At 40.5% G+C, this 27,640-nt stretch overlaps 1 protein-coding gene across 3 annotated transcripts in view; it reads right to left on the bottom strand.

The window, feature by feature from the left end:
* LOC147429082 (histone-lysine N-methyltransferase ATXR6-like) overlaps nt 1–5,515 on the bottom strand; it is a 53,261-nt gene extending 47,746 nt beyond the window's left edge. The window contains exons 1-2 of one of the 3 annotated variants that reach the window (XM_086495216.1): nt 5,328–5,515; nt 4,742–5,246 (exon numbers count right to left, since the gene is read on the bottom strand). In XM_086495216.1, coding sequence (XP_086351342.1) covers nt 4,742–5,201 — 460 coding nt within the window. In that variant the 5' untranslated portion in view covers nt 5,202–5,246; nt 5,328–5,515. Of the gene's footprint in view, nt 1–4,741 lie in introns of all 3 variants that reach the window. The other 2 variants (XM_086495215.1, XM_086495214.1) reach the window with 2 other exon arrangements.
* Between the last annotated feature and the right edge of the window lie 22,125 nt (nt 5,516–27,640).

The following is a 27,640-nucleotide window of genomic DNA, read 5'->3' as shown; positions in this document are numbered from 1 at the left end:
GAAATATATACAACAATTACTGAATTTCGCAGATTTTTGGGTGCATGCTTCTTTTATCTTAGTTAGATACCACACTATGCACTGTAGCAGAATTTGTGCAAGTTTAGAGGGGGTGGATATCGTGTGGTGGCACATAACATAATCTGAAATTAAGATGTATTAACCTCACTTTTTGTGCTTTTTGATATATGAAAGCAAATGCATTGTACATAGTGTCATAAATGTGAAAGCAGCTACCACAGTTCTAGTCATGTACATAAAATGACAGGAAGTCGTGGCCTTAGCCGTGGTACCGTTACATGTTTTCCCACTTTAGCAAATGCATAATTTTGGTTAATTATTGTGCATATGGCACACTCATTTCGCCTAGAAAGTTCAATGTGGACGAGCGGAACCGTCAATAATGTCAATAGAGGTCATCAAAAGTGAAAAAATCATGTTCACCATAAAAATTGAGCTCAAGGGAATTTTTCCATAATTTTAGGGCTTTTTTATAGCTTGTTTGGATATTTTACACTCAAAATAGGTCATTTTTTAGCTAAACATGGCCTAAAAATACCAAGTTCCATCATCAGTACCCGAAAACTCCATTTCCGAGCCTATCAGATCAGAGACTCTATTTCCAAAGTCCCCCTGTTTCTTGTTTCCATTTTGCCATTTCTTCAAAGAGTTCTAAACAATTTATACACTAATATACCTATAAAAAGCCATTTGTAAACCGTTCCGATAAAATGAGCAAGCCATTCTCGTCTTTGATGCGTCATATGATGGGCAACATAAAGCAACACTAAGGAGCTGTTCCGTAAGTTTGGCGGATGAGAAACTAAGCAAATTCCCAATGTGTCATAGGATGGGTAGCAAGAGTATCATTTGATTAATTAACACTAGATTGGTAACAGGACACTTTTATGTCCTCTTAACTCAGCAACTTCCTAGAATTATTGCTTGAGATTCCAAGGTGGTTCTAAAGTCCTTTATATCCATAAAGATAGCTTATGACTTGAAAAAAACTTGGAATTTTTTGGGCCTACTTATTCCACCTTTAGAGTTGCGTTTGAATAGATTTTTTTAAACCTAACTCGAACGAAACAACATGTGCTGTTTTTTGCCACTTTTCATGAAATTGGCATTAGATCACCCTAAAACACAACTTAGTGACCTATAACATACTACGTAGCTAGCATAGGTAGTTCTAAAGGTGTTCTTGTGCTTCTATGAAATGGAAAGCCTATGTATTGGAAGCTATCGTCTATTTATAAAAAATTCTTTGTGCTGATTTGCTAATAAATTCGCATTTTGATGCCTTGTTTTCCTCTTTTAAATAAGTAGATAACCACATGAAATCAATACAAGGTACAGACGGTGAGATTGCCTGTGGAAGGACGTGCAAGAGATTAGAGGAAATCCCAATAGAGATCGTTGACAAAACCTGAAATGCCTAAATTGGTCCACCCTATAATCCTTAAGAAATTTGAAAAGAACTCAATAAAATCATTTAATAGCAGAATATAAATTTGAAGTAGCATATTCAAAAGTTTCAAGCATGTTGGCAAAGGATTGAGCAAGGTTTGGGAAAGAATCAAGCTCCTCTAGTTCCAAGGACCATATTCTTCTCCAGATGCGGAGATGCTTGCAATTGAGCAATGGAAGAAGGTGAGAAAGCAAGAGTTTGCAGAAAGGAAAAGAAAGGTGCATGCACGTGCTTGGCAACAACATGTTGTACATGGCCATGACGTGCAACCTCTTCCATTTGACAAGCATACAAAAAGAGAACATCCTGTGGAGAGCGAATTTGAGTCGGCTTGTCACGTGCGCACTGCAGTTGAGTCATGTGGACAAGCTTCTGTTACAATCTAGCATTAGTCAGTTTAGCTTAGGATCTAGCCTGGCACTTTGTGAGCCTCTAGCAGGGCGTGCATGCCCAGGCAAGTCATAGTTGCATACCCTCTCTTGCACAGTACAGTCAGTTCGGCAGATAGGCATGTGAACAGTCTCTTAAGTCATTAATAATAAGTGACATTTTTAAGCATTGATTTATCAAGGTCGTGGGGTTGAAGGAGATATTGCACGACTGAGCATGATGGGGTATATAAGTGACATAGGGGGTTACCTCCTAAGGTAAGAACAAAGACCAGTAACAGTACCGCAACATAAGTACCAGGAGTACCTGGCGTTTTCAGCCAGCCCTTCAGCATTTTCACCCTCAACCATCGCCAGTAGCAAATCAGCCCTTCAACGTTTTTGTTTCATCGCCAGCGTTTCTACCATTCAGTCAGCATCTCAACATTTAGGACCATTGTATCAGTATTATGCAAGTAAATAAAGCAAGTACTTGCTCTGGCAACAGAGCAAGGAGGCCCTTGAGAGTGGTTGGACCCGACATGCCATGTCGTCTCCTTTTTCTCTCTATCTCTCTCTCCTTCATTGTGTCTAGTTCAATTTCTCTTTTCAAGTGAAGTAAAGTAACCTTGTGTTTGTGCAGAGTACTAGATCCGAGCTAAATCCTTAAAACAATTCCACTGCACCTGACACAGCTAGAGAACAAGATGGTCTTCATCAAGAAATTCAAAGGTTGATTGAACAAACCACTAATTTAAATCTTGCTATGCAGGGCATTTAGCAACAAGTTCGAAGATCGCAAGGAGAGAGATCACAGAAGAATAGAATGAAGCATGTCCAATATTATAATTGTGGAGGAAGGTCTATAGATCACCTATACAAGGTGAGAACAAGGTGGAATCTAGCGGGCAAGGGCTATGCAAATGGCGGAGCAGACTCGGCTAAGTTAAGGAGTAAATACGACACTGCTGGTGAGATTAGTGGATAAAGATAATTGTGTGAGTGTGTGTATATTGTGTATGAATGGACAGTCTTGACTCTATGAGGTATGTGTGTTGATGTAGTGCAGTATGACTATCCGTGCAATAGGTGTGAGTGCGCTGTGTATGTTTATATATAGATTTGTATGTGTGACGAAGGCTTGTGTAGAATCTAGATGCGATGGTGTGAAGGAGAGGGTTTAAGTGAAAGAGACAAGCTCTCTCTCTCTCTCTCTCTCTCTCTCTCTCTCTCTCTCTCTCTCTCTCTCTCTCTCTCTCTCTCTCTCTCTCTGTGTGTGAAACTTACACGTCAGCGTAGCCCCTCCTCTTTACATGTACGTTGTTGCAGTTGGCTGTTGACTTACCTTGTCACTCGTGACTCAAGTCTCACATCTAGATTTTGGAATTTCACACGTCGTGACAGGTGAATTTGTATGTATATTCAATGTATAATTATAAGAACATAGTAGTTTCACATATAGTGAATCCCCCGAGACTAGAACCTACAGTCAACAAGGCTTTCTTGCAATGCCAATGTATCACGACGTGGAAAAAATCCAAAGCCTCGCACTTTATGTAATACACCACTCACATTGCCTTAAACCACCATTAGGAAAACTTTGGACTCTCAAAGGGACCCTATAAGCATGTTGGTTTTCTCTCTCTTATCCAAAGCGTGTGTGCAGGAAAATTTTTACAAACAAACTCAATACTTGTTGAGGCTTTTGGAATTGGAATGTACTCTATGAGATCTTTCTATTGATATATAGCATGTTCTCAGATTTCTTGTATTCTAAACTATTCTAGTTTTTTATGTGGCTTATAAATGAAATTTCTCCCATATTTCAGCTTTATTGGGGAGGCCATAACTTTCACAAATCAACTCCAAATTCGTTGGAGTCTGTGGATCTTAAACTTACTTTCTAAAATCTTTCCAATGATATGTTGCTTGATGGAGTTTTCAAGAAGCCTTCATGGACTTCACCAAGTTGCCCACTATGGACAAGAGAGAGAACATCCTTATAGGGCTCCTATAAGAGTCCAAATTTTCCCTAATGATAAGCAAAGGAGACCGTACTAACCCATGCATGCTTAAGCCTATCCCTTTATCTGCAATCTGCACCATAGCAACAATCTTCCACTCCCTTCGATGTGAGATGGGACATTGAACACTTGGGAAGAGTCCCTTCGAATATGCACATTGTTCCCCTTGCAAGTACGAGAGTCTGAGCATCATACTCTACTTGAGTGCTCAGATTTTGATTATGTTTGAGATTGCTTCTCTCATATTTTCAACCCTAACCACTCCCCTCTTCTAACTGCTTCGTGGAATCTCAATTGCCACCCTCATGTCCACGGTACTCAAGCATCAAGAGTCATTGATCAACTCAACGTGGAGCATGCAACATGTTACATTTGGTTGGTAGGTCATATTTGACCTACAAGGACGATAATAAGATCTCTCTCTCTCTCTCTCTCTCATGGGTATAGTGATCCCGATTGTTAGGCACTCGTATAGTTTATACATTCTAGAGGAAGGATGCACGGGCGCAAGGTATACATATTGGAAATGATATGCGTATCAACTTTGTTTTTTATTTCCATGATACATGAGACATAGATAATTTGGCCTTTAGCAAATGCTTTGAAATCTCCCACCTATTGCCGGCATTGTGATTGATTATGTGCATATAGCATCTTTGCTAGATTTACTTACCCTAGTTTTATTATGTATCAGCCTCACTGTGGTTATAACCATTTGGTCTCATACTCGTTTAAGCCTTTCAAAGACGTTAACAGTACATTCTCTCTCTCTCTCTCTCTCTCTCTCTCTCTCTCTCTCTCTCTCTCTCTCTCTCTCTCTCTCTCACACACACACACACACACACACGGCAAGCGAAGAAAAGAGGAGGAACTTGCACCTGCAATTGTCTCTTTCTTTGAGCAAAATGGACAAAACCATTTGCCTTTAGGAACCTTGATCAGAATTGGACAAAGGCAATACATATGAAAGCCCTCATCACAACCATCACAAAGTAGCATCTCAGCATCAGCATCGCCTTTCTTGCAGACCTTACATACCATGTTATCGTAAGGAGTCTTCTCAAACACTTCAGATTCACACTCCACTTCACACTTGACATGAGCATCTACAGCCTTGAAATTGGAAAACAGGGAAGGCCCATTTTTGTAGATGTCGTCCAAGGAGCGTTCCTTCTTGGAGGGATGCTCGTCATCGTCGGAGTAGCTGCATGTGGGCAAAGTAGCCTCGTCTTGGCGGGCTGCTGCATTCTTGTAATTCAAGCAGCCAAGGCACCCAAATCTGCAAGTGGGTGGTCGCTTTTGCCTTCTTCTGTGTCTAAAGCCGCCTGGTTCTTCCATAATTTGAAAGGGAGACACTATAGATGATGCATTCTCCTGCAAAACCTAGGCAGCCATGGGCGCCATGGCTGTGAGAATGCAGGTGATGGGTAGAGAGAGAAGTTGAGATCACAATGATGTGCTAACCTTGTCATGAATTTGTGAAACAAAATTGCGGCTGCAGGAGGGAGGTAATAGCACGTGCACCCATTCTTCCGACAAGGCACTCTCACATATCTTTGATCACGCTGCTACAAAAAAGGCACAACGCAGCCGTCAACTGTAGTGCCCCTACATCTACAGATTCATCACTCATGGAATCATGAAAGCTCCTATGCTTTGCATGGACAAAACAAAACTTAAAGTCAATTCAATGACCAAATACTTCCGTATGGTACATTTTCTTAAATGTGTTATGACTTAGGCGGCGGTCACGCAACGCATAGTATCAGCTACTTTTGAAATAATTGTGTTTCATGCATGGTCACACTGGCACCGGTTATTTGTGTTATATGCAACTATTTGTAACTATGCCGATTTTGGCATAGTTGCATCATTTATCATCTTACTCATAATTGATGCACACATAACCACATTCTTATAGGCCTAGGATTTAGCCTGTAGCTTATAGGGTTGCCCAAACCATCTCTCTCTCTCTCTCTCTCTCTCTTTCTTTTGTATATGAGGTATGAGAAATGTAGGTTAAAACTCTGGTTTGTGAGTTTTTGCTCCCAGTATTTTGATGTAGTTTTCTCAGCTCTATGATGCAGGGCAAGCCTAGCTATGAGCTTCCTTTTATATTCATGAGACTCAACTCTAAAGCATCCAAGGGATGTGCAACTAGTTTTGATTTGTTGTGATATGACTTCCCCATATGCATGAAGATCCAGTAGTTGGCATATGTCGCACAATGCAAGTAAGGTTGACTTAGATACTGTGTTGCAGATGTTCTTACTGCACAACCAATGCATACCCTTATTAACACAAGGTGTGACTACAGACTTGTATGATTTAGTTACTGCTTTGTTCCCCTATGCCAATGGCTAAGATGATGCATGTTTGATGAGTTATCTACTTACATCTCTTTGCAATAAGCTTTCGCTATTTCTAACTTTTTCCTTGAAGACCTAAAGCTATCTTCTTGGAAATTAGTATGGCCATGGCCTTCTTTTGTTATCAGCTTCCATCAGTCATGGAATGGATGCTTTATGTTATTGACAATTATTGTGCCTCAAGCCATCTATAAAATATACATTCATTTTTAGCTTCTACCATGTGATGGTGTTTGTTCACCCTCCAATTTCTAGGTATGGCATTGCAAAGATGATGCAACCTATGGTGGATATGACTCATAGAACTATAGACATTAGTTAGTTACAAGAGAAACTTTTACATATCATTATGGCAAGATCTATAAACGGTAGATTAAGATTCAAATTTTGGTTTTGGCAGCATCAACATTTCAAACACATCTTCCTAAAATCAACAAGATTGAGACTGAGACGCTCAAAAGCTTTGGTTAAATTTATGCGGCATGGCAAAGGTGGATACTAAGGCCAAAATCACAATAACCAATTCCATTTTTTCGAGGTATGTTTTCTATGGGTATGCTTTGGTTGTTTCCAGCTAGTTTCATCGGTAACCATGGGTTGCAAGAACCATATTTTTGGCATCTCATGTAGATGATTCTTGAGAAATTTTCTTAATTTCATGCTATTCATGCATGATTTTCTACCACAATTGCATCTTTATGACATGCTTTACAAAGTATAAGTATACTCTTGCTTAAGATATGTTTTTGACAAGCGTACACAAGCAATTTCCACATAGGTGGCCAATGCGGTCATGTATGCCTTGGTTTTCATGCTTATTTCATACACATTTTGAGTGCTTGACCAATTCTATGCTTTGTAAGGGCCTCCTCCTAGCCCTTACTCATGACCAACAACAGTCACGGACTCAACCAAAAAAAAAAAAGTAATAATAATTTTCTTTTTAAAAGAAAATATTCCGGTAAATTCAGGCTATAGCCAAGCACCCTAGCTACTCACGAGACGCTTTAGTTTCACACAATTGCGACACGGACATAACCAGTGCATAAGAAATTAGCTTTTCATTTTGAGAAAAATAGCGTAAGGAAAAAAAAAAGAGAAGATAAGGATAAGGTGAGTAAGTAGCTTGTTGAAGAAGTTTTGAAAATCAAGATAATAAAAAAAGAACTTATTGATTAGAAAAATAAGCTATCAAGATAAGTGAAGGCACTAATACAAAATGTGCATTAAAAAAGGGCTTCTCTTCTCATTTTATACTTCTCTCCCTCATTTCTCAAGGTGCAAACTTGAGAGTAAGATTGAAAAAGCCATAGCTAAGCCTCTTTCACACAAGCACCTCCTACACACTCACACACCCTCTCCAAGAGAATCCATGGCCAATACCCTGATCAAGTTTGTCAAAACTTGATTTTCTTCTTCACATTACACTTCCCCTCTCCTCTCTCCTAGCCCTCAAGCTTTCCATAGCTTGAATCTTGTTTATCTCATTCCTTTCTCTCAATCCAAGTAGCGACATTGGTGCTCTTCAAGTGAAGGTGAAGAGGGAGAGAGACGACTATGCCACCAAGATTCTTTGATAATTCCCAAAGCGAGGAGAAGAATCTCGTAATTCACACTAAGTAACATTTTCTTGTTCTCTTTATGCTATTGTACTTGCTTGAAAGTGATTTACATTTCATGCTTACTTAAATTTATGCTTCTTGTTTCCATAAGCAAGCATTTTTCTTGCTTTCTTGGAAAGAAGAAAAACTTCTTAATTTTATTTTTCCTTTCTAATTATGGTTCATTACTAGCTAATCATAACTAACCACGTCACTAACAACTAACCACGATTTTATTTCAAGTTATGTTATTTCAAGTTTCTTTAGATTAACAGACTAATATGGCATAAAGAGAGTAGGAAGCACTCTCTTTAACCATAGGTGACTGGAGATCATATTTACCTAAATAGTATGCATGATGAATGGTGACTAATATCCTTAATTATCCCTTATTCTCTCGCTTGAACCTTTTTATCGACTTTTAAGTTACTTTTATTCTCTTACCTGAATTACTCTTATAAAAATAAATGCCATAAATTAAAGACAACCAAATATTGAAATTTTTGGAACTAACTTTATTTTTCAAGAGAGGCATTATAATTTCTCCAAAATAAATCCGGTCCTCAATTGTTGTCATGTTCTTTAAATTCTCTCTTTTACAAAAGTTAACTAAATGCTCCCTTTTGTTCTCTAGTCCTTTTAGTGCAAAAGAAAGATAGTACATACCATATGTGTGTGGACTATTGAGCACTAAACCATATCACCATCAAAAACAAATTTCCCGTGCCTCGGGTAGAAGATATGTTTGATAAGCTATAAGGCTCTACCTACTTTAGTAGGATTGACCTTAAAAGTGACTATCATAAAATAAGGATAGTGGGATGAAGATATCCTAAAGACCGCGTTTCGCACAACGTTTGGTCTTTATGAATATCTAGTCATGCCTTTAATGTGCCAGCTATGTTCAATCGTTTTAATGGAGAAACTTTTTAGACCTTACCACAAATTCACTGGAGTGTTCTTTGATGATATCATCATCTACTCCAAGTCTTTGGAGGAACATAAGAAACATCTCCAAGTGATTTTTCAAGCATTGAGGGAGAACAAGCTTTTTCTCAACCAAAAGAAAAGTGAATTTTTCTTCCAAGAGATTAAATACCTAGGTCATAATATCTCTCAAGATGGTATCCGTATGCATCCATCAAAGTTAGAGGTAATAAAATCATGGCTTAATCCAAGGAATCTACATAAGCTACAAAGTTTTATTGGTATGTGCGCATACTATAGATGCTTCATAGCCAAATTCTCTCAAATAGCAGGACCACTACATGACTTAACTAAGAAGAACATTAAAGTATGTATGGATTGCTAAGGAGCAAAATTCTTTTGATAAGCTCAAAGAAAAGCTTACCTCCCAACTAGTACCTATGTTTTCAGATCTCTCAAAACCATTTGAGGTCCAATGTGATGCTTGTGGTGATTGCCTTGGAGCAGTTTTGCTTAAAGAAGGGCATGCCATAGCATATGAGAGCCGAAGGCTCAATACCAATGAACGAGTCTTGGGCATTTATGAGAAAGAGCTTTTAGTTGTTCTACATGCCCTTGACACATGCCCTTGACACTACTTATTGGGGACTCCAATTATTCTACAAACCGACCACCAAAGTCTTAAGTATTTCATGACACACACCAAGCTTTCTGACAAACAAATGAGGTGGGAAAATTTTCTTTCACAATTTAATTTTCCATATTGTGCACATTGCTGGTAAGCACAATCAAGTGGCTGATGCACTTTCACGATGACCAAAAGTTAATGCGGTGTCTATAGCTACTCACAATGGTCTATTCTCTATGATAGATGAGTATGCTACTGACCTGACTTTAGAGACATAATGTCAGCCTTGCTTTGGGGAAGAAAGAGAAACCATTCACCTTGCAGGATGGTTATCTTCTCCAAAAAAATAGGCTATGTGTTACCCATTCCCTTCGTGAGAAAGTTATGTATGAATCCCATGCTCCTCCCTATGCGGGGCATAGAGGTATTCAAACTACTCTTTGAGGAGTAGAGACATATTTCTATTGGCCTACCATGAAAGTGGACATACAAGAGTATGTTTCAAAATGTGTAGTATGCCAAAAGACCAAGTATGACAGAGGAAAGCAACCTGGATTAATCCAGCCATTGCCTATCCCAAATTCACCATGGGAGAGTATATCCATGGATTTCATCTTTGGATTGCCCAAGTCTATCCATGGGAATAGGGGAATATGGACACCCACAAACGGATGGCCAAAGTGAAATAGCCAATCTTACAATACTCGATCTACTAAAGACTTATATTACAGAAGTAGATCAACGCTCACAATGGGAAAAGTACTTAACTCTTGTAGAGTATGCCTACAATAATATTGTACATACCTCTATGGGAAAAGCACCTTTTGAGATCATTGAGGGAAGACCTAAAAGTCTCTTGCTACTCAAAGTACATGGGAAGATCTTCGCTGCCGATGAGTATAGCTGTGACCTACAAGAATCTTTTCAAAAGATTAAGGAGCCTATATCCATGCTATAATTGCAAAACCCATGTATAGCTTGATTACGCACTTTGAATGGACTGAGGTGTGTGAAGAATCCTTCTTGAAGCTTAAGCAAGCTCTCACCTCAGCTCCAATATTGAAAGCACCAGATTTGGATAAGGTATTCCACGTACATGTAGATACTTCTAATTTTGCTATCCGTTGTATACTAGCTCAACCAGGAGATGGGAAAATTGACTTTCCTATTTCTTATGCTAGCCGACAATTGAACATGGCAGAAAAGAATTACACCACCACCGAAAGAGAAGGATTAGGAATGATTTATGCCGTTAAAAGGTATAGACATTACCTATTAGCCAACAGGTTTGTGTTCTTTGTGGACCACCAAGCTTTGTTGTATTTGGTCAACAAGCCATGCAGCACAGGGAGAATAGTGAGATGTTTCATCATTCTCCTCGAATTTGATTTCACTGTGGTTGTAAAAAAAGTCACTACACATCAACGTGCAGATCATTTGTCAAGGATTGTTTTAGGAGAATCACCTAAAGGGGTAGACAATGATCTACCAGATGCCTATTTGTTCTCCGCAGAAATGATACTTAGATAGTCGAAAAACATTATGTCATTAATGACAATAGCTCAAGTGGATTCACAAATACCACTTCCTATCACAATTAGATTAATCGAGCAATCGGCTATGTATCAATTACTAGTTGGAAGGCTATACAAAAGAAACTGGGATGGGATATTGCTTTTATGCATTAACCCTGAAGAAAAAGAACAGTACCTAAGTCAAGCACATGTTACCATAGAAGGACTTCACTTTGCGGAAGACCAAACTATGCAACGAATCTTGAGACTTGGAGTATTTTGGCCGACTATGAGGAGAGATGTTCGATCTTTTGTAAAGGATTTCCCTCAATGTCAAAAACAAACACCCATACCTCATGTAACATTTTTTCAAATGTCACTTGTTCCTAAGTGGAGTAATAATTTGGTTACTTACTTATCGAGTCGAACATTTTCTGAGGATATGAGTAAACGTCGTCAAAGAGCAATTGAAACTGAAGCAAGAGACCAATTGTATCGGAGAGGTAAAGATCAATATTTGCGTCTTTGTGCAAATGAAAACGAGTATATTCCGATTATAGAACAAGCACATGCTGGATTAGCTGGAGGTCACTTTTCTAGTGAGACCACCACAAGAGCAATATTGATGGCAGGCATATGGTGGCCAACACTTTTTGCAGATGCTAAAGAATATGTTTGAAGGATAAAATTCTTAGCTCGGTGCTAACTAAAGTGGTTAGTTCAGGAAGGATAGACTGGGAAATGAATCTCCATGCTGCTCTATGGGCTTATCGAGTTTCATTCAAAACAGCTCTAAATGCTACACCCTTTAACCTTGTTGATGGTCTTGATGCCATACTTCCAGTAGAATTTCTATTGTCGACAATAAGGGTAGCACAGAATCTTAAGTGGACTCGACATGAATTGTTAGAAAGAGTCAAAGATTTGGAAAATCTAGACGAGCAAAGGCTAACTGCTGTAGCTCATATCTATGCACAAAAGCGGAAACAAAAATAGTTTTTTGATTCCCACTTAATCACAAAAATATTCAAGAAAGGGGACTTAGTTTTAGTCTATTCCCTTAAGCAACACATTCCCAAGTTTAAGAAAAAGGGAAATAGACCATTTATCATTGAAGATGTATCTCCAAGTGGAGCAATAAAATTGTCCACCCTAGATGGTGAACCAATGGCTAATTGGATTAGTGGATGTCGTTTAAAGAAATACAATTTTTCACTAACCAATGAATTGCTAGACAGAATGCGTGCAGCCAAACAAAGGAAGATCAAACGGCAACAGGTTATTGATGAAGCCCAAGAGGAAGCTAGGCTTTGAGTACTCAAGAGGAAATCTGCTCTCAAGAATCAACAGATACCGATTCCCATCAACACTTTGGAAATAGATGATCAACAATGGGAATTACCTAAAGACGCAGTTTCAACAGATGATGACTGGTTAGATGGAATGGATCTGCACATCAAGATACGGCTCAACAATCATAGCACCAATGCTTTGGTCGACACAGGAGCTAGAGTAAATGTAGTCAGTTATTCCACATACAAGAAGGCCACAAGTCAAGCATTGACGGCAGGAATAGCGACAATCAAAGGATGCAACAAGAACCCAACTCCAACATTGGGAGTAGTCAACATGAACGTGATAGTACATGGATGTTCATGTCCTTATCAGTTTGTATGCTTACCAGATGAACACATGAATGAGACGATGATTCTTGGAATTCCCTGGATGCGAACATACAAAGCAGTACCAGAATGGGATACAAATCAACTAAAGGTATCACCTAAAGGAGGGAAAATCATTGTTCCAATCGCACCAAGCAAGGAGGAATGGAAAAGAAGCAATCAACAGACCAAACCACGAAGTAGTCAATCTTCTCCATCCCCTCGACAATCAAATGCTACATGTAGCATGCAAGGAGTCAGGCAAATTTGGGTACCAAAAGTACAGCTTAAGGATAAGCCGATTCAAATCTGGGTGCCTAAAACTTCACCGACAAAACAAAAGAAGGTTCCAAGGGTTAAAACATAGAGGCGAGCATCTCCGAGCAAGGAACCTAACATGGAAATGGTTTGGAAGAAAAAGGAGCACTTATCTTCTCCACAAATCACGAAACCAATTAAGCAATGGCGAGTTAAGTCTCAAAAGACTCCAACACACCATGCAACACCAAACCGACCAAGCTACCAATGGCGAGAAAAAGCTCGACAACATTCAAAAGTGCTACCAACAGCTCAAGCAATCAGTGTGCTAAAGCATCCTGATGGTACAATAAAACAGAGAGCACACAAGCTACAAGATTTTCTCTTTGGAAGACATCAGCAGCAAACCTCGACATTGGAAACCCTTGAGTTAATTACTCAAGACCCAGCTCTTGCACAACATATTGGTTTGAATTGCATTGATCTTCATAGCATGGTAGAGCCAGCCACGGCTATGCATAGACACGATTGTTCCACCCATGCACATAGTCGTCCCGGAGTACGCCATCTAGGAGGGGTGGAAGGGCACTAAATACTAAGCACTAAGTAATTAAGGGCAATGTTTGAAGAGGGAGGAAAAAGTTTGATGTTAACGTGTGATATTTTGTAAAATTACCTAATAATTACATTATAATTCATCGTCAAGGAAAAATTCACTGATAATCTCTTCCCGATGAGTGTAAACAGTGTATATACTATCAGAAAATCATTAAAAAAGTCCTTTTTTGGATATTTTTAATTATTATTTTTATAATGAGGCTTAAAAATAGAAAAATCCAACAAAAAACAATAAGGCTGTGTTTTTCAAGGGATTTTCTTAATTATTGGATTTTTACTTTACTTTTTTAGAGCATTTTGCTATTTTCTTTGATTTAAAAAAAAACATGTCAAAAATTAATAATAAATAGCAGGGATGCTTAGATGGAAAAATGAAAGACACGATGGTGATCAGAAAGACAAGGCGGATAGGCACAAAAAATTTCAATGAAATCAGAAGATGGAAGCGGGAAACCTAAATTAGGCGGAAAGGCCTACTTTTGCAAAATTCTTGCAGAATGAGCTACAGGAATCCAATCAGGGAAATTTTTGAGTTTAACATAGATTTCACGGACTAGTAGGACTAACGGGGGAATCTGAGGAAATTTGGTTCAGGAAATCCGGGTATAGATATCCAAGGTAAGCTAAAACCACCTCATTTCCACTTTGAAGCCTTTGCAGAGAGAGATTTCAGCCTCTTTCGCGCGACTTTTCTGGAGCCCACAGTTGACCATTTTCAGCGCCGTCTCACACGAGACATGAGGGGTAAGTTCTTTACTTGACAATGATCCATTTTGTACGGCCAATAGCTAGTCTAAAGCCCTAGAAAAAACCCTAGAAATTGAACAGTGCACGAAGACTTTTGACCTAAAACTGACCATATCGGCTTGCGAGCTTGACCAAATCAGATGGGATTTGAACCATAGCATGCTTTAACATAATAGAACCTTTCTATATCATCAGATGAGCGATCGGTTGGGGTCGAGGGGGTCCCCAATAGAAAAGTTAGGTTTTTGGCAAATGCCAGAATTCTGACCTGACTCCACAGATGGCTTGCTAATGAGGTCCATATACAATGTATATGATTAGTTTGGTGAAATCCATCAAGCAAAGCCCTCGAACAACAGAAAACGGCTCAAAGGTTACAAAGCGTCAAATTCGACAAACGAGGTCAAACTGACTCCAAATGAGCCAGAAGTGGACAGGTTGCTTCTCGACTATGTTGCGGACAAGTCCAAAGCCTCAAAGTTGACCGACCAACCCAACAAACAGAGTAGTCACAAAAAATGGTGATTTCAGAGTTGACACATCACAAAGTGATGCCGGCATATATGACCAAACTTGACCAAATTCAATTTAGGACTTGTATTAGGTGTATGAAACATGTCTAGATCAAAATTTGTAGGTTTTACAAAGATTTTGTCACTGTTGTAAATAATTGCGATTATTTACTTTTGCATCAGTTTTGCTTGGAAATTGTCATCTCACCTCACCTATCATGTGTACACACCTATTACATGCCAAAAATCAAGTATGAGCCAAAATGGCCACCCATTACTTGTAAAATTGTCAAAAAACGCAAAGAAGTCTTTGCAAGCCAATTTTTGGGTTATGGACAACATTTCTTGATCCAAATCACCATATCTCTCATATACAGGGTCTATATAATGCCTAGAACCAGTTTGTACCAAAAAAATGTCAATTTTGGAAGAAAAGTTAATAATCGTGATTATTTACTTTCTGATCAAAATTGAAAAATTTTGATATTTTGCCATCATACATCCAAAGTACATGATGTGTTAAGCCCACTAGCCAATTTTGAATCAATTTGGAGCTCAAAATCTCAAATTTCCTTTATATCTACTGTTTCAGAGACATAAAGCCAAAATCTGGTACCATGTTCACCCTATGCATCCAAATGAACCCATATTTCACTCAGAGCATGTATTTGGTGTATACTTCAAGCCTATAAAGCCAAGTTTGCAAAAAGTTGAAAAATTTCCTCAACTGTAAATAATCGCGATTATTTACTTTGGTTGTAAATATTTGTTTTGACCATACAGTTTTGTTCCTTGCATGTTTTTATGCATCTTTGCTTGTTCAAAAATTGATTTAAAGCAAGTTGGACCAAATTGTCAGCATTTCAGCCTAAAGGACATTTCAGAGATAATTCCGACAAGTCTGCTAACTTTGCACTCTATTCACTGAATAGGAGCCATGCAAGCAGCGAAGCGGGCTAAAAAGAAGCTCAACCAAAAGGAGAAACTATAGGAACTGCCCGCTTATCAACTAGACCCCGAGTCAGTCAAAGCAACAAAGGCATCCTACCTCTCCAGAGAACAATTAGAAGAGCACCACACCATGATCTTCACTGGCAGGTTCAAAAGTGAAGAGGGGCAACAGGTGGAGTTGCAACTCCTACCCAAAGAAGTCTATGATGTAGCCGCCAAGCGAGAGACAAAAGAGGCTAACCGCAGGCTGGGACTCAGGGATTTCTACGAACAAGAGCCTTGCGGAGTGGATTTTCAGAAGGCTTATGAGCTTCTATCCACATTCAAAGAAGACGGAACATATCCAACACCCAAGGGAACAAGGTCGAAGTAGTGATCACTAAAGAGATAGTGGCGGAGGCACTCCGACTGCCCATATAAGGAATGACCATGAGAGCAAGGGACAGAAAGACAGCCAAAACATTTACCAAAGAGATAGCCGCGGCTACATTCGCCGATCTAATTCATAAACAAGTGGAAGAGCCAGCCCGTTTGTACCATCAACACTTCCATTTCTTGGCAAAAAGGCCACCAAGGTACACTACACCAAATCACGACGTGGCCACCACATTCACTCAGGTTCTCAAGTCAACAACAAGACAACCAGTGGACCACGTGTAGTATGTCTTGACAACCTTGAAGGGCACCAAGAAGGAAGGAAAAATCACGTACTTGGGTGCGCCAGAGATCTTGACTAGAATAGCATATCATGCCATCGGCATGGCCGATAACCTACCGCCTACTCCAGATCAGAATACATGGATATTGGCAGCACAATCCTCTCCAAGAGCTACAAGGTCAGGTAAAAGATCATATAAATCTGATGATGAGCTAGCTGACAGCTCGCCGAAAAGGCACAGTAATGAGAGCTTTGACAACAAAGAAAAGAGAGCCCGGAGAGAAGAGATGAAAAGAAAAGCTATGGACACACACCAAGAAGAGCCAGCTCAAAAACAAGCACGCTTTGAAAGAGAGAAACAGACCTACCAGCGTAGTAGACAAGCACAAGGGAAGGACCCAGAAAAATGGGTACCTGCTGGACTTAAAGGCCCTAGAATGAAGCATCATACAAGAAAAGAAATTGAAGATCCAACAGAGAGTTTAGAAAGAATGTACCAAGAGGCTGAAGCTCTAAAGCTGAAGGAGGCAGAAGAAGCTGCTAAGAAAGCCAAGGAGACGGAAGATCAAAGGCAAGCCGAGGAGATGGCTCGAGTAGAAGCCCAAGAACAAAGTTATGGATCTCCTCGACCCACCTCACCACCTACAGAACAACAGGACCATCCCATGCCTAGCCCACCACCATCACCTGCAAGCAAAGACACTAATAAAGAAGCGGAGCCTGAGAAAGAGAAAGATTCTGAGTCCACCAAACAAACAGAATCTGCACAAGTAGCTGACCACCCCGACAGACAAAAAGAAAAAGAAGCCAAGCCGGAACAAGAGAAGGCCACATAAGATACTCAAAAGCCAGAAGAGAAAAAGGCAATTGGATCTGAACAAGCGACTTATAAAGAAGTAGATGCAGAAAAAGAGTCTACCACTACACATGAGAAAGAAATCGAGCCAGAGAAGGAAGAAAGGCCGGCACTTGAAGAGACAGCAAGGTCTGAGCCAACACCCTCTACTTCTACTCAGCCAGAAACTGTCGAGGCATCAAAGCCTCAAGATGACCAAGAAAAAGACCGACCATCTACCTCCACACAAGAACCACCAGCAGTTACGACGCAACAGGAAGCCCCACATGAGGCTGCATGCACATCTCAACTAGCAAGACAGGAGGAGTGGCAATCAAACGATGAGGTAATAGTCCAAGTCAATGAATATGCACGGCAGATGCAGGAAATGATGAAGAGACTCCGCTCAACAGCACTAAACCGTAGCAGGAAGGCCAAATAACTTGAGATGGTGATCAACGCTCTCCAAGGAGAGTTAGAAGATAGGATGACTGTCATCACTGATCTTCAAAGGCAGGTGCAAGAGATGAAGGCAGAAGCTGAACAACATCAGTTAGCCAGAGATAGGCAACAAAAAGAAATGGAGGAGTTAGGTGATCTACTCACCAAATTATCTTATGCCTGCAAAGAAAAAGACAAGCAGCTGACAGAAGTTACGAATGAACTTCTTACAACATCTCTGTCAACTCAAAAAATTCAGGTGCAATTAGATGTTGCCAATGCTTCTCTGCAGTATTCTGAACAGCGGATCAATGATCAGGCAATTTTCTTATGGCAAATTAGAGAAAATCTAGGCGTGGCCTCGATCAAAGGAGCTGACGAAGTGTACAAAAGGCACTAGAGAAGAAAACAAAGACCTTGAATTGGAATTAAGGTAGAACAATCACAGTGCAGGGACGTGGCGCACTGATGCGGGTTCAGAGAGAGGAGGGGCTCCTAAGGGAGATAGCAAAACTCAAGCAAATTAATCAACTCCTCAGAGATGGGAAACCAAACACACAGGAAGGGGCAGGCACTTTAGAGCCGCCACAGATAGATATACCCTCGGTCTCGTTTGCTGAGTTTGAGACACAATCCACAGCAGAGCCAAGTGGTGATGAAGATTTTCAGATTAACCTCACGGATGAAGACACTGTGCCAATGCTCCAACTATCAAAAGCTGAAGAAGACGCACTCAAGGACACAGTGATGAAGACACTGTGCCAATGCTCCAACTATCAAAAGCTGAAGAAGACGCACTCAAGGACAAGATCACCCTAGAGGTGGATGAGCACTGGAAAGCCTCAATGGATTTGAGAGTTTTACACTCTGTCAACGTCACTCAACTCACTCCCAATAAGATCAACGCTCAATGGCATCAACAATCCCTGCCGTACCCTCTCATCAAAGTAGAATTATTACAGGTGAAAAAGAGGCTGTACAAAGATATGCAAGAAGATGGCGCAGATAAAGACCACCCAAAGTGGAGGTTAAGCTGGCTGAACAAGAATCCGAGATACTTGATTCTGTTCACAAGAGCACCTGCATCCCTTCAAAGAGATCCAGTCTTCTGTCCTGTACCTAGAGTAAGGACATGGCAAGTGCATGAAGCACTACAAAAGAAGAGGCCAACTTGGCTTAACTTCCCCAGGTTGCCAACTCTAGTGAGAGGCCAAGCGGCAGAGGAATACATGGTGAAAACCCTAACGGGCGCCATATCTTTCTTCAAGAGTCTGCCAGATCTCTCCTATGCCATGTTCTATTAAATCTGCAGAATGTGGCCAACATGTATACAAGTTTTTAATGAGCTTGAGCAAACAGGAGGCCCATGGCTATCATTTTTGGAAGGAAACAAAGGCTTATGCTACGATCTGAGTGGGCAACAAGTCCTTTACGGATCCTATGCCAGGTGTATGTTCTTGCCATCAAGAAATATGTTGGCCTTTGAAGAAGCTTTCTACACTAGATTCTTCACCTGGCAAATGAAGATATTTGCACCGGTGATCAGCAACCTAACATCCAGGTTTGTAGGCTACTCAGCGGTGGAGCTAAAGAATAAAGTGACAATGCAATTTCTACAAGTGCCCGACAAAGAACGAAGAATCAGATACCAGAAGGCACTAGACCGCCTCGCCAGCCGTCAACCCGAAGACTATTTCAGCCCATAAAGCTGTGTCAAGGGATGGCACAGGTGAGGAGGGGGGAAATGTTAGCTGCAAGCTAACACGGACACCATTTTTTGGAGTTCTCTTTGTAAAACATTTATTATTTTGATAAATTGGGAATATTGTAACTCCTATTTTCTCGGACAAAATTTGTAATTAATGAGCATGGGGCTACAAGCTTCCAGATTGTATCAGCCAGTCATCACCCAGCTTTGAAGTTCTCTTTGTAAAACATTTATTATTTTGATAAATTGGGAATATTGTAACTCCTATTTTCTAGGACAAAATTTGTAATTAATGAGCCTGGGGCTACAAGCTTCCAGATTGTATCAGCCAGTCATCACCCAGCTTTGGTAGAACTCCAGATTATTAGTTTTGACCACCCAAAAACCTTGGCTAAGGTATAAAAGCCAATTTTTGTAAGTTTTTTATAAGTTTTTGGATAAGAAATACACAGCGTGAGCTAACGGCGCTCACTTCTCTCCTTCTCGCGCTTCCTACTCTTTCCCTGATTGTCACATTGCGATTGTTTTTGTTGCATTACAACCGCAAGTAAGAGCTCTACGCATTCACAATATTTCGTAGCTTTTGGCGTCGCTGACCCGTGGCCTAATTTCATCATAACTAGGAACTTAAACTTTTAAATCGAAAACTAAGCATTGGTGGGGTATTGGGGCATCATTGCTAAGCATTTAGATGCATTCTGGGTCAGAAATAACTAGGTCAAAAATCCACTGCTGTTAATAATCGCGATTTTGGAACTTGACCTAAAGTGGGGTTTGAGACCATAAGCATGTGTGCTTAGGTCTTATAAACTTGTCCTAGAAGTTTCGTTACGTTTGGATGTCATTTGATGCTGTAACGGATGTGATTTGCTTGCCAATGAGCGATTGGCTTTTAGTGATTTCAGTCACTTGAGTGTAGCTTGAGTTAGATGCGAGTTGTTAGTTGTTTTTTGAGAGATTGGCAACCTCTTGTAGCCTCTATGCACTAGTTGAGTCAGCTTCCTCCCATGGTTTGACAAATTAATCGTGGTTCTCGCTAATACTGCAATAAGATAGGATGGTGAGGTTAGACATGCATCCCACAAACACCACCCAAGCTTGAGGTGCTTTGTCATTCTTACTGACTAAGGTGCTTGAATAAGGTGTGCCAAAAAGTCAATATTCAATCCCTACAAGGAGGGGGCGAGCCCTACAAGAGGGGGAATGAGAGAGATCACTCACACACACACACACACACACACACACACACACACACACACACACACACACACACACACACACACACACACTCACTCACACAAGGCATGCTTGGTACAAAGAAAACAAAAGGGACACTTGTCAAGTTCCTCCTCATGTCGCCCTCATGGTGTTCCTGAAGCCTATTGGATGGCCACCCAAGGGGTCCAATGATAATTTAGAAGATTTAAATAAATTCTTTTACATTTATCAAGTCCTCTCTCTCAAAGGGGAAAGGGGGACACTTGTCCCAAGGCTACCCTTGTTACTTGATTTTACCTCCTGCTTGTGATTGGCTAGGCATGGAGGGGTCCAATGAGCTTCAAGCATGAGCTACAAGGGGGGGTCGACCAAAGCAAGTAGGGGGCCTGGTTAGAGGGCATACTCTCCCACACACACTCTCATCGTGCAAAGTGCAAAGTTCAGGAGCTCCCTCTCCTTCTCCAAGCAAGTAGAGAGATTGAGAGCCTACACCAACACTCTTGGCTATGGAATGCAAATCCAACCAAGAGCCATGCTTCAATGCCTCAGCTTTCCATCTTCTCCATCTTCATTACTATGCTATTATGTATGCTAGCAAGAAGAGTGATGATAAGTGAGGAAATATTTCTTTCTCCTATGAAATGTTTCTTCTTCCTCTTCCCTACCCTCATTCCTTGCTAGCTCTCTCCACCTTTGAAGGTGTTTGAGGTCTTGGGACTGAGGCTTGGGATAGTTGAAGATTTCTACAAAGTTTATGCTATGCTTGTGATGCATGAAGCTTTCCATCTTCATTGCATCACCTAGGTCATAAGTAACACAAAGATTGTATTGTAACAAGTCTCTCTTAATGGGAGAAATCATAATACAAATGCCTATTGCCCTTGGAGAAGCGTTTTCGTCCTCGAAAATGGAAGTGGTGGTATCTTCATAAGAACACTAATGTTTTCCACAGTGGCATCCTTCATGGATCCAGCTGTTTGTTTGATCAGAACACGATTTAGTAGGAGGTTCAATGAAATCAAGAATAACATCTTGATTTTCATGTGATGGAAGTGGTGGTATCTTCATAAGAACACTAATGTTTTCCACAGTGGCATCCTTTATGGATCCAGCTGTTTGTTTGACCCGAACATGGTTCAGTAGGAGGTTCAATGAAAGCAAGAATAAAATCTTGATTTTCCACATTGTTGTCCCTTTGTAACGTTTTTGTGTGAGTGGCCCATATCTAACATAGCGTGTAGACTCTATTTAGAACTCACAAGTGTACTAAATGAGTTATCCCAATGAGAAGGTGTCGCAAAGAATACCTCTTCTCACTTTCCATGAAAGTAACATGCTAATGTAGCTCATCAACAAAGCTTAAGTCCTTGACTTGTTATAATATCGCATCAGTAAGCAACCCCACCACAACCACTGTTCAAAGTTGACAGCCTAACTTAAACATGAAGAGGCTAAACCTAGTCACAAACATGCTTTACCTTATGGTAAGCAAACTCCAACTAGAGTGATAGATGCTTTCTAATTGGATTGCTTGGTGCTAATGTACGTGCTTTGCATATCCTTTAGCACAAGATTACAGTTGTAATCTGCCTATCCTCTTTGGATAAATGATAGCTTCCAACTACGAAGGAGTGGGTTTAGCCATTATGGAAAAGTACTCAGAAACTACATGGCTTGGATGTGTAGCACACACCCTAAATTTACTCCTAAAGGATATCGACAAATTATTATTCATAAAACAGGTCCTTATTGACACCAATCACGTAGTCAATTTTATACGAGAACATCAGATTACATATGCTGTATTTTGCTCTAAGTCTCCCAACAAAGCACTTCAAATTTTTTGTGCCACATGATTCGCTCTACAACATACTATGTTTTGAATAATCTCATTGAAGTGCGAGTGGATCTTATAGAAATTGTTGCAGATCGTTGTTGGGAGGCTTGGCTCAGCAAGGATCCAAGCCACCACAAAGCAACTCAAAAATGTGTATCCTTGGTGCAATCTCCTCTCTTTTGGCGGAACATTGACAAACTTGTTGGGGTTAGTAAGCCCTATGTGGAACTACTAAGGGTTGTCGACATAGATAAGTTTGTAATTGGTAAGGTTTATTGTATCATGTCTAAGGCATCGCGTCAAACCAAAGAATACAACCACTACATTGCAAGGGATAGAACACATATCGTGCAACTTGTGGAGAAACGATGGGCTCAAATGCACACACCATTGCATGGTGCTGCATTTGTCTTGGATCCAGAGTTTCAGATGAACGAACAAGCTTTCAACAAAGAGGTAATAAGAGACTTTAGAAACATCTGCTCGCAGTTGTGGCCAGGCAACGATAGCATGGAGGTATTCCAGTAGAGGGTGGATTATGCCAATAAGGAAGGAACTTTTGGAGATCCCTGGGTTCTTAATAGCGTAAAAAGGTTTTCAGGCCTAGGGGCGACCAGGGTGCTTTTGATCGTGGCATCAATGGTAGCTATGAGCGCAATTGGTCTTCTTATGATTTTGCATAGTCAAAACACAAAAATTTCTTAAGTCTTGCTCGTGCCGTAGACCTTGTATACATCTTTTATAACATGCATCTCATTCATGCACCCACAAAGATAGCCACACGGGCGATCGAAGTACACTTTGGAGTGCTTCAAACTCATGAAGCGGTGGCGGAACAGAGGTGTAGTGACGATGAGATGGGGTGGGAAGTGGCTTCAGAATGTTCAGATAATGAAGAGGTTGATGACTTGGTGCCTGTGATAGATGGAAAAATGTAAAAATCTTTTCATGATAATGTATCTACTCTATCTCACTATAGCTCACTATTGAGCTATATATCTCACTTTTTTGAATTAAGAGCAACATGCACACCTTTGGACATCTTAAACAAAATGACATCTACAAACCAAATTCTCAACAAAGTCATCAATTAGCAACTCCAGAAAGAATTCATTGCCATAAACATATAGAGAATACAATGCCATTTCAAAAAAGGACGGGGTAATTTGCCATTAAAATTTCCAACTACAGGTTAGAATGTCTTTAAGAAATTGTGTTATCCACTGCTTCTTGAATATCTGCATTCAATGCTTCCTCAAGCATATCCACCATTTCTTGAATATCTGCCTCATGACTTGGTCCTGCCTCCTCAGGTAGGGGAGAGAGAGGCACTTTGTATTTGGCAAGTTTTTTGGATAAAACAACTACTTCTGCTTCTTTGGCTGCCAACTTCTCTTGTAGTGAGAGAACGCTCTCTCCTTGGCTGGCTAGTGTAGTCCCCTGAGACACGATATTAACAATTTTTTCATGCTCTTCTGGTAGGAGCACCACTGGCCTCTTTTGTGTAGGTGGATCTGCCTCCCCACGATGCGCTTGTGCCCTTTCTTTAGCTCTTCCAAGTTTGACACCAGCATTGAAAGGACCATCTATCCAAAGGACGCGCTTCTTCATTATATCTTGCACGAACACTTGCTGGATGAAGTACATGGCAACCTGATTATTATTAGGTAGAATGCACTCCTTTTGGATGAAGCATAGAAGCAACACACGTGCAAGCCCTTTGTGTTGCAAATCTGAGATTTTCAATGGTTCCATTGCCTTGGCATGACCTGACCTCCTGAACAGTACATCTTTCACAAAAAAGGAGGGACAACACTTGCGTACGTCCTCCAATTTCATTGGTTCACCCTCCAAACCCTTGAGCTCCACGACCTCGACAAAGAATGCAGAGAGGTCTTGAGCCCCGTAATGCAGGCTCTCCTCTTGGAGGATGCATTGAGACTCCTCGTGGTCGAGCTCACCACCGTCGACATTGGGAGCAGCATATGGGGCTGCCATTTCCTGTGAATCACACGATAATAAAATATTAGATTGAAACGATAGATAGACATTGATTAAAAAATTACAATCGATGGTACAATCAACGTTCAACATACACAATTTTAAAATTCACATCTCTCTCATCACTTTGACAACACCAATGTAATAAAGTAACATGAAATTTCAAGACAACGGACATGAGACAATACAAGGCTATTTCATTGCAAAGTATAGAAACATTCTCAAATTACAAGGTATGATTTCAATCATTGGATGGCCTCAAGCCTGCACTATCTAGGAGCTTAATGCCTTGTAACATGCTGAGGAGATCATGTGAGGACTTGCGCTGGGTGGGATTGGGAGATACACAAGTGTGCAGGACTTCTCAAAAGCGTCTGAGAAAAGCGATATAATTAATGTCATCATCCTTAGGTAAATATTTAAGGATTTCTTGAATGAATTTACAAAGGGAGTAGATATCTTGGCTGCGCGTGTAGACTGGAGGATTTGTGGATATACATTCGGGAGCCACCCACCAATATCGCTTGCTCCCAGTTTCCCTTGTTGATGGGAGAAGATCTGGCAACTTCAAAAATGTGTTCTCTGTGGGGAACGAGGTTGCACTACCCCAATCACATACGCCCACATATACTCCAGCGATACCAAAGTGCAGCAAGATATTACTTCCATGAACATCATTGTGAGTGATGTTATTCGTGTGCAAAAAGATGAAGGTTTGAAGCAATCCATTAATGATAGGCCATATATTCTTCTTGACGGCTTCAACAGTCCCCTCGACCTCTTTGAAACCCTTTCTCATGGACACATTCTTCCCCTCCTTTTGGAGTCTGTTTAGCCAGTGGTGGAGGTTTCCAACATTCCACATCTTGAGGATGAGGGTGGGAGCTCGCATGGCATGTCTTGCCAATCCTAGAGCAGCAATGATTCCACTATGATTGATATTCTTAATTGTGGCCTCACGTAGCACTATGTCATTGGCACTCTTCTGGCCATCACCCTTGACTAGCTTGCCGGTGTAAAATTCATCTGTGAAGGTCTCATGATTGACTTTCACCTTCGTGACCATGCCGTATCTACCTTCTCCAATGCTTGCAATTTGTGGAAATTCAATGCAAGCCATGTGCATGATGACGAGGTTGCATGGGTCTAAACTTCCCATGTTGGGTGGCATTAGGACATTGCTGGAGATTGGTACTTCCAAAGTGGCAGGTGTTAGGAAATAAGACGTAGCTAAATAGATAATTGAGTAGATTACTTAATGGAGAGAGACAAATTTACATACACGAGATCATAGAGTAGAGAGTGAAAGAGAGAGAGAGAGTACACACGATATCAGTGGTTCACCCAATGTGGGCTATGTCCACGGGAAAGCAGCCACTCAATGGCTTTAGTACTTCAAAACAAGAAGTAGTTTACAAAGGGAGTATACCCTTAATGGAGCTCCCGCCTTGCTTCACTCTCACCACCTCACACTCACCTTGTTGCATCAACTTCACACTCTATTAAATGTGTGTAGAAATGGCCTCCTTTTATAGGCCAAAAGGGCTGCCCTCTCTCATGAGAGGCAGCCATATGTAGCCGCCCTTGTGTAGATAAGTCCAAATCAGACCCTCCAATCCGCCCATGTGTGGCCACCCTTAAGAAGACAAGTCCGATTTTGAATTCGGCCACCGGCCATCGTCCATTGACTTCCGGCCACCGGCCAACCGATGGTTGTTTTCCGATCACTTTCCCGCCGCCATCCGGTCATAATATTCCGGTGAGGGAAAAAAAAAGTCTCGGGGGCTTCCGCCCTCGAGGCCCCTAAAGTTGCCCCTGATTTTTGGCCGTGAAAATTTTGGTTTCCGGCGAGTGATTTTCCTTTACGCACGATGGCTTCTCCTCATAATGGGGGCCTTACAATTGTGCGCTTTTACCACAGAAAATTACAAGGGTAAATCAGGCTCCATACTTAACAATCTCCCACTTCGGGTACATCCTTGGGCTCTTCTATACATGGTCTCTTTCCCTATTGCTTCATGCTTCTATAGAGGACCTATACTTTCTTCATGCGGTCCATGAAGCCAGACTTCCCTCTAATTTGCTTGTCAAGGGTTTTTGCAACTCTGAAAACTTTCCCTATGATTCGACTCACGTCATGGGCCAACTGACCACCTCTAAGGACTTGAATCCCACCTGAAGCACTACAAAATTTTTCAACTAGTGCTACATATGTAGCACTACATAACTCATCCAAAAATGATTTGTACGAGGACTCTTGCAAGACTTCTTGGAGGCGATCACTTTGTAATCCATAAAGATGAGTGCATACAAATTCTTTGACATGTTTGCACTCAACTTTCGTTATCTTGCCTATAGTACCCATGATGTGCACAAAAGCTAAAACTAAGAAACAAAAAACCATAACTTCTCATCAATATAATTGACATGTAGTGCAACACATTCTAGTCATTTTTTGCAACACAACCATGAAGCAATCACCCTAAACCCTAAACCATAGGTCCAAATGAATGTAATTTATGATTAACATACACAAGAATGTCCACACGATTATGCATGATGTTAATTATGATTTTTTCATATCATAGAAAAATATGTTATGATTTTTTGAATCAAAAACCTCGCATGTATGAGATGCTATCAATAGGAATGTGACGAAGTCATACAAATACACATTATTTCACAAATGACAAAGAACAACGTAAAACGTGGTGTCACATGTATATCCCTCTCATTGTAAGGATCTAAGCAAAACCTAAGCACCAAACACAAGGGTTTTATTCCCGTTGTAAGAGCAAAGGATAAACATTCGATCCAGACGCCAAGAACAATCACACTTTAAAGATTAGTAGCTCATCAGATAATGTTTTTTTTTCCACAAATCGTGTCTGAGAGAAACTCCTCCCATTGTAAGAACTGAAAATGGTGACGCGGGGAGTACTTTAAAGATTACACTTTTCTCATTATACAGATCTACAATGTAGATCTACAAATCATGTGGTCCATGAATATGTATATTGAAAAGTGTATAGCTTAATGACTCACCAGATAAAAAATTTATTTGCACAGATCGTGTCTAGGAGTAACTTCTTCCATTGTAAGAACCAAGGATTAGACACAGGAAGAAGTATGATTTTTTGTAAGCTCACATTTCATTGGAGCTTATTTTACCTAAGGCATCGTACAAAGTAGAGTGTTGTGAGACATATCAAACAAATGCACATGCTATCTAATGGTCTCCTAAAACACCGTACAAAGTGTGAGCGCCGACAAGCATATCAAAACAATGTACG

This window comes from Adiantum capillus-veneris, chromosome 22 (assembly GCF_014529385.1).
Source record: "Adiantum capillus-veneris isolate H3 chromosome 22, ASM1452938v2, whole genome shotgun sequence".
Taxonomy (NCBI): domain Eukaryota; kingdom Viridiplantae; phylum Streptophyta; class Polypodiopsida; order Polypodiales; family Pteridaceae; genus Adiantum; species Adiantum capillus-veneris.
This window is presented reverse-complemented; position numbering and strand designations above follow the sequence as displayed.